At 34.6% G+C, this 8206-nt stretch overlaps 1 protein-coding gene across 3 annotated transcripts in view; it reads right to left on the reverse strand.

Moving 5' to 3' along the window:
- The window catches only part of LOC107685994 (voltage-dependent L-type calcium channel subunit alpha-1D-like), a 40258-nt gene that overhangs the window by 29720 nt on the left and 2332 nt on the right, over nucleotides 1–8206 (reverse strand). For all 3 annotated transcript variants that reach the window (XM_016482781.1, XM_016482784.1, XM_016482782.1), the window contains exons 5-15: nucleotides 7842–7932; nucleotides 7705–7729; nucleotides 7595–7625; nucleotides 7378–7504; nucleotides 6441–6570; nucleotides 5850–5909; nucleotides 3015–3121; nucleotides 1579–1666; nucleotides 1311–1418; nucleotides 899–951; nucleotides 622–792 (exon numbers count right to left, since the gene is read on the reverse strand). In XM_016482781.1, coding sequence (XP_016338267.1) covers nucleotides 622–792; nucleotides 899–951; nucleotides 1311–1418; nucleotides 1579–1666; nucleotides 3015–3121; nucleotides 5850–5909; nucleotides 6441–6570; nucleotides 7378–7504; nucleotides 7595–7625; nucleotides 7705–7729; nucleotides 7842–7932 — 991 coding nt within the window. The remainder of the gene's footprint in view (nucleotides 1–621; nucleotides 793–898; nucleotides 952–1310; nucleotides 1419–1578; nucleotides 1667–3014; nucleotides 3122–5849; nucleotides 5910–6440; nucleotides 6571–7377; nucleotides 7505–7594; nucleotides 7626–7704; nucleotides 7730–7841; nucleotides 7933–8206) is intronic.

The following is an 8206-nucleotide window of genomic DNA, read 5'->3' on the forward strand; positions in this document are numbered from 1 at the left end:
ATGGAATCTGAGAGCTGTCTGACCCTGCATAGACAGCAACGAGCTACGAGAATACTTTTTGTGCGAAAAAACAAAACAAAAAACACTTTATTCAACAATTCGTCTCCTCCGCGTCACCCTGTAGCACCATTTTGGAGAATATCCGCTGGACGTAAACAGCGTATGCTGTTCTGGGTCAGCTGGTCACGCCGGATCTGTTTCCTACGTTGTTGTGATTTGAGCTGAACGAAAACAGCGTATCCGTGTGATGCAGCTGACACAGAACAACATACGCTGTTTACGTCCAGCTGATATTCTCCAAAATGGCGCTACAGGGTGATGCGGAGGAGACAAATTGTTGAATAAAGTTTTTTTTTTTTTTTTTTCGCAAGATGAACGAAGGTCTTACGGGTTTGAAACGACATGAGGGTGAGTAATTAATGACAGAATTTTCATTTTTGGGTGAACTATCCCTTTAAGGTGAATCAAAATAATGAAAAAAATAAAATAAAGGTGCTATTCTATATCTGATTTTTATTAAGTTGCACAAAATAAAATAACATAAAATAACACAATAAAATTTTAAAATACAGGTTCCAATTTATATCTGATTTATATTCTGTTATATTGTTGAATGCTTACGCTGGCCAGCCTTCAAACGTGGACACTGTGAATAGAGCCATCATGGCCATGAGCACGTTATCAAAGTTGAAATCGCTGTTGTGCCAGTGGCGCTTCTGAATGATTGGCAGGTTCACGTCACCTTCCTTATACAGGTTCACGTCTCCATCCTTATACAGGATATATATTCCCCTGAGAGAGAGAAAACTTTATTTTTGCCTCTCTAATAGCGGTTTCCTTTTGTAAAAGTTACTACAATCATTGTAAATTTTATGAGAAAAAGTTCAGTTAGACTCACTTGCACTCTTCTGGGCTGGACTTGGTGTCATCAGTACAGCGGTAAAACTTCCCCTGAAGAAAAAGAAATGTAAAAAATAAATGCCGTCAAAGAATCCTGAAAAAACTGTTTTCAACATCGATAATAATAAGAAATGATTATTGAGCAGCAAATCAGCATATTAGAATTATTTCTGAAAGATAATGTGACACTGAAGACTGGAGTAATGATGCTGAAAATTCAGCTTTGCATCACAGAAATAAATTACATTTTTAAATATATTAAAATAGAAGATAATTATTTTAAATTATAATAATATTTCAGAATATTACTGTTTTTACTGTATATTTAATCAAATAAATACAGCTTGGCTGAGAACTTATTTCATAAACACAAAAAAAACAAAAAAAAAAACATATATAAAATATTTTACCTTGAAGAGCTGTACACCAATGCAGGCAAACATGAACTGTAGCAGTGTGGTGACAATCATGATGTTTCCGATAGTCCTGATAGCCACAAACACACACTGGACCACATGCTGCAGAGGGCAAAGGTTAAAGCTCAGAGGTTGTCAGACAGATGTCAAATTTACAGTTGCTTAAACAACTGGTCCTGCATGTAAGCCTTATTTTCGCCCCATTAACTGAGGACAATTCATCAAAGATCATCAAAAATCTAAGTAAAGCAGTGGCCAGAACCTTCAGTCCTTTAGCTCTGTTTATGGCCCTGAGTGGACGCAGCACCCTCAGAACCCTCAGTATCTTCACCACTGAGATGGCCGACGATCTGCAGGAGACACGAGCATTCACGTTACCAAAAAACATATAAAACAGAAGAAGAAATCCATGATTTAAAGTCCTTATGACGCTGTTGTCTTTGACAGGTTTCTAAACTAGCTTAACCGGCAACTAGCTTCATGATGCCATGATAAGTTTTGCCTCTGAACAGCAAGTCCAACAGCTAGACCAGCACCAAACCAGCATGTGCCATAAGAAAGAACAACCACAAATAACATCTCGTTAATATCTCAACTAGGCCATCTAGGCCAGTTTATCTAAGCTATGCTAGCCACATTGATTAATAAAAAAAAAACCAATGAGAGTAAACATCTGAGGCAAAGCTAATACTTAAATGAAGCAATTTAGAACTCCTAATCCATGAAAAAATCTAACTGCAATTTTTTTGTGTGATTTAAAATGTAATTAAAAAAAGAAGAAGCTCCAGGTTTGCTGGAATTGATTGTAGTGTGGCGTTATTTGGCCCAAAAGTTTTGTAATTATATATCAAAATGACTATATAATAATAATAAAAAAAAATAAAAATAAAATAAAAAATATTCATATTGTAATACTCTGCTGTTAAATAAAAAAAAGAGTACTTAAGAAAAAAAATTATGATTACTAAATACAAATATAAAAAAATAAATATTACTATGACAATATTTCACTGTAAAAAGAAAATCATTATTATTATTATTTCAAAATCAAAGTATTAAAACAAGAAATATTACCTTTGTAATATTTCATTTTAAAATAAAAATAGTATTTAGGTAATAATAATAATAATAATAATAATTATTATTATTATTACTATTATTTCCTTTATAGTACAATTGTAAAAACTCTAATATTTACACTAACTTTTATGGCTGTTTTTATGGCTATTTTATAAAAATCATTACAGATTATTTTTTGTTGACAACAGTGAGTTTAACTCATTACAAATTTGGAAAGTCGGAAAGATAAGCGACCCAAACTGAAAGCAGATTCAGAGATAGAGTTTTTGTGAAGCAGTATTTATAGGGAGCTGCTATGAGACGCGGAAAACACCGGATCATGAGCTGCTCCAATGTAGATGAACACAACCGGAAAGCACGTAGTGCATATATTTATTGAATTACATTTCATTCTTTGGGATTTACTAATCATACTATATTGCGATTCCGGTTTTATATTAATTTACTGCGCAGCCTTAAAATACCACCTCTCTGATTCTCTGTCAATTTGTTCATACCCTTCAAAAATGGCAGAGAAGACGATCCCAAAGGACAGGAAATGACCCGCTGCTTTTCCCGTCTCTCTTTTTCACCTCACATTCACATAATGTAAAACTTAAAGGGATAGCAATCACTCACTGAATTCCGAAGGACACCAGCGACACGCCGACCACCAGCAGATCAAGAAGATTAAAGTAGTTCCTGCAGAAAGCCCCCTTGTGGAGAAACGCGCCATATGTGGTCATCTGACAAAACAAGCATAGATGGTCAAAACTTGCTCCACCGTAACCAAAGACATCCAGAAAACAGCAAATCACACTCTCAGACAGAAAACACACTCATACACACTAACACACATATGCACTCCTTAATATCACTCTTTTTTTAAGGGTGGCGTGCTTGGAGTTATACTAAAGGCGAGATCCTAGCACTAACTCCGCCAAACCCTCACGGCCTGAGTCAACATGAATGTAGTAGTAAGCTCTGTTTCACAATCCACTACCAGGGGGCCCGGCAATAAAACATGCTGTTTGTTGCCGAGCTTTGAAGGGGCCTAAATTATGACACAAGAAATAAGGACAGACAGAAGGAATACAGGAGGAGAAGACGAAAGAGCAAGAAAAGACAAAAAAAGAGTAAGAAAGAAAGGGAACCTATCTATCAGGCGATCTGAAATGAGAACTTCCCTTACTGTCACATTCATGTGAGCCGGTTTTTTTTCTTGAGAACATTGCGCCTTGTTCCCTCGGCAAGATTCGGTAAAAAAAAGAGGGGGAAGAAGCTCCTACTGCAACTTCATATTCAGCAGGCAGAGAAAAGACCAGCCAAAACCAAAGCAAGTCGCTCCAAAATCATGAATGCAAAGGAATCATTTGCTAAATGTATATGAATACAGATGCAACCATACACCACGAAGGCAAGCACTGGGTTACGCTAACGTTAGGCTGCTGATCAGAGACCAATTTTGGGTAAATACATAGAAAATTTTACTTCAAAACTTTTAAGTAGTAGCTGCTGGTCCAAGATCAGCACTTATCATAATATCTCCACAAAACAAGAGGCTATGTTCGGAATTTTATATTTTATAATTTTAGCCTACTATTTACTAAATACTGCACAGTACACACTGTATACTGCTTACTTGTCTTTAAAATCATAAAAGTGAAGTTTTCTTGTTTTCTACTGTAGCCATGGACTAAAAGCAACAAAACACGAATTTAATGAGGTCTTTAAAAAATTAATAAATAAGTGAAACTGTTACATGATAAATGTTTCAAATAGTAGTATGCTAATAGTGTTGTCACACACTGCATAGTGTGTATTTTACCTTTATTTTCTGTCAATTTTGTATAAAAATGTGTTACATTTTGACAATCTGATCAAAAATGTGTCAATTACATGTAATTATGAAACAATATGAGTTGTATTTATTGCTCGGTTCATTCACGACACTAAGACGGTCAAGTCTTGCACACTGAATTGTGGGTAGTGTCTTGATGTCTTGAATACTATGTGTGTGTGCTCATCAAATGTGTAAAAATGATGTCTATCTAAGATATTAAAACAATAAAAGTAGTTGCCTAGTGACTTTAACAATTGCAAACATAATATATAGATTTAATCAATATGAAAGAATGATAGTCTGACCTTAGTCTATACATTTTTCTGGTATTGTCCAAAAAAAAAAAAACATTTACAATGTTTTTATGTTGAAATAGATAAATAAATTCTTTATCACAGAAGCCTAACTAAAACAATATAAAATAAAATACAATATACTGTACATATATTACATGAAAAATGTCAACTTAAATTTGACCGGCAATTAGAATTGCTGTATTGGCTGAACACTTATCATTTTAATTTATATCATTTTAATGAACTAAAACTGAAAAATGAATTCAAGCTAAACATCTGTTCAAACAGCTCAATAATTTCTTTGATCACAGAACCCAACTAATAATTCCTCAGATTTGTCTTAATGTAGCTAAAATCAGTGTTGTTATCATTAACTAAAACTACTGTAAACCTATTAAAATATTTTTCACTTATTTAAATAAAGCTGAAATAAAATAAAATATAAGACGAAAAACTTAGAATTGCAGCTTTGGAAACTATAATGAAATAAATCATTTTTAAGTTACTAAAACTGAAAAATAAATTACAGCTAAATAAAAACAAAACAGCATTCTGTGCCATACAGATAATCTGTGTACTGTGCACAGTATTGATACTCTAAACTGCAGGAATAGTACAAATAGTACTGTAGACTGACTTTCTGAACACAGCCAGAATAATATTAAATAACTGTGCTGCCACGTTCGGCGCTGGAGGTCACATCGCACTGATATGCACTCAGTCAAGGGGTTTGAACCATGTTCTAAGCATGGTTGTATTTGCCCCCTCTTTTATGGACTGGATACGAGCCAATCGCTTATGAAGGCATGAGAGAGGCAGTGTTGTTTTCATTTCACAAAGAGTTGCATAGTTTTGTCTTTTTGAAATTGGTTTCTTTCCTCAACGAAAAGCATTTTAGTTTCACAGAAACATCCTGTGTGATTTCTCCAGATCGGTTTCCTTCCTTAACCCCATTTTGACCAATCAGGGTTGAGCTCAAGCCCTGTCGTTCTCCCCAAAAGAAAGGTGAAAACCTGACAACTCTTGTGCTTTGATGAAGATGTGCTTCTGAGACATTTATTTTCTTTTAGTCTTTTAGTAAAAGAGGTGCCATGGTTTAAAAAAATAGAAAGAAAAGAGACTGATCAAGCCAGGTAGTACTGAAGTAGCAGGTGACACACATGGAGATAATGCAGCCAGGCCTGTGTGCCGAGAGGTTACCTTCAACACGATCTCAAATGTAAACATACTAGTGAAGACATAATCTGCATAGCCTAGGACCTGGAATAAACCAGACGGTTACAGCGTTACTGTACATACACCACACACAACACCAGCACAGGGCAGGACATTTACCTTTAACACGATCTCTACAGTAAAGATAGCCGTGAAAGCATAGTCAAAGTAACCAAGTATCTGCAAAGAGCAACGTACATGTTTAACAAGGACATTCAGCAATCATCATTTATTACCAGAATACAAATATCTTTAGAATTGTAGGTATATATGTTGTTTAGTTTAGTTCATTATTCCAGGTGTACCAGTGTGTCTGTTACGGTAACACCACAAAAACATTAGGGTTTCAGTGAAGGTAGTTCCCTTAGTTTGAAATAAAAGGGTTTGCAAACATGAAGAGATGAAGGAATAACAGACGCACAAAGCAACTAGTCATATACAACTCTACTAATATCTCTTATTGTCTGTAAATGCTTTGGATGGCTCATTTAATTCAAATTTTTTTTATATTCACAATCTGAGTACACCGAGTAGTTCTTAACCAAAAAAACTAAACAAAAGTAGTATTTTACAATATTCACATCATGTGAAAATCAAAAGTTTACTTGATAACGATTAAATATCACTTACCATGTTGTTTTAGTTGAATTAATTAATGTTTTGGACATTAATAAGTAATCTTAACATAGTGTGTGTGCAAGTTGTACTTACAATATTCCGGGCAGAGAAGTTTCTGATTGGGTCTTCAGCTGCCAAGGAGGCGGAGCTTAGCATAATGAAGACAAGGATGAGGTTGGTGAAGATGTGGTGGTTTATCAGCTTGTGGCACGCGACACGAATTCTACAGAGAGAGAAAACGACACACTTGAAACACATCTTGAACACTGTGTGTTTTCAAGGTCCAGAAGCTTTACATGTGTATGTGACTTTGATTAATAAGAAACATGTGGATTAAATCTAAATGCAAAAACAACAGTCTGACCCATGCTCAGGTTTTTCTTGTATTGTCCAAAAGGAAAAAAATAAATGTTGTGGTGACACATTCCTGGCAACTAAAACAAACATCTGAAGAACAAATTTACAAAGTTTCTGTGACAGGTTCTGCCCAAACATCTAAATAATTCCTTTATCACAAAAGTCTACTAATTTGAATGAAATAATGCATATTACAGTGTTTCTTGTCATTTTACATTTTCTCAGATTTTTTACAAATGGTGATACTTTTACTCAAATCAGTTACTCAAATTACTTAAACCAAAATATAAATAAATGAAAGCTAAATATAAATCAAAAAAAAAAAAAAACTAAACAAAAACACAACGTTTCTTTTTATTTAAAATAAATCTGATAATATAAATATAAAATCCACTTCAAAATATTAATAAATGCTATAATGCTATATTAATAATAGTAAAATAACTCTGACTCAAATAGTAGAGGATAGTGTTGGAAACTCCAAGGTAAATGGGTAAATGCATAAATGGATATGAATACCTCGAATACAATACTACAAAGTAGTTTTGGATAAAAGCATCTGCCGAATGCATAAATGTAATGTAACGCATTCGTGTTTATGTAAATGTCTACATGTCTCTTTGCTTCTGTCTAGTTCAGTGTATGTTTGAGCAGACTTCAATGTGACACATACGGGTTTGTGCTGCTAAAGATGAAGAACGCACTGCCCTCTGGGATTGGAGTGATTTTCTCCTTCTTAACAAGCTCTGAGATCTGTGGGTGGGGCCCCGCAGGAATGTCCGGCTCATCTTCATCCTCCTCTGTTACATGGACACGATGATCAGGACAAGCATACTTAAAAATATAGTCTTCAATGTGCAACCAGATGCAGATGTATAGTAGTTCTTTACCTGCATTGTCTTTCTCATCCTCCTCTCCAGCCTGAAGAAGAAACAAACATTATTAAATGCTACTACTAACACAAAAGCATATAAAATGCAAACACAAAAAAGCAAGTTACCTTGGCATCATCTTCATTTTCATCACTTGGAAAAAAAGAAAAGAAGCACACTGAGAAATGCAGCACACAAGCAGCGGAAATTAGATTCTGGCCCTCAACGGCTGATTAAATGACCTCTACAAGGTTTTATCATTTACCCTTTCTTCTTATCGTTGCTGTCTGTGTTCAGAGACTCTGCGTCGGCAAGGTTGTCCACAGCGATAGCCAAGAACACATTCAGAAGAATGTCTAGGTGTCGATGTGTTAAGCAAACCAACAGCATTATAATGCTCATAGCAAACAACACACTGTCTATTTGGGATTAAAAAAAAAACAAAAAACTATGTAATACTTGCAATAATGAATGCAAAATGCTACAAATTTTAGTCTTTCCACAATATTCAGAATGTCTTGAAATTTATGTAATTGCTCAAAAACACAAAAATGATATGCGTGTGTGTGTGTGTGTATATATATATATATATATATGTCAAGTTCCAAAAAAAAAAATGTTTTATATATA

The sequence above is a fragment of the Sinocyclocheilus anshuiensis genome, unplaced genomic scaffold (assembly GCF_001515605.1).
Source record: "Sinocyclocheilus anshuiensis isolate Anshui unplaced genomic scaffold, SAMN03320099.WGS_v1.1 scaffold465, whole genome shotgun sequence".
NCBI lineage: Eukaryota > Metazoa > Chordata > Actinopteri > Cypriniformes > Cyprinidae > Sinocyclocheilus > Sinocyclocheilus anshuiensis.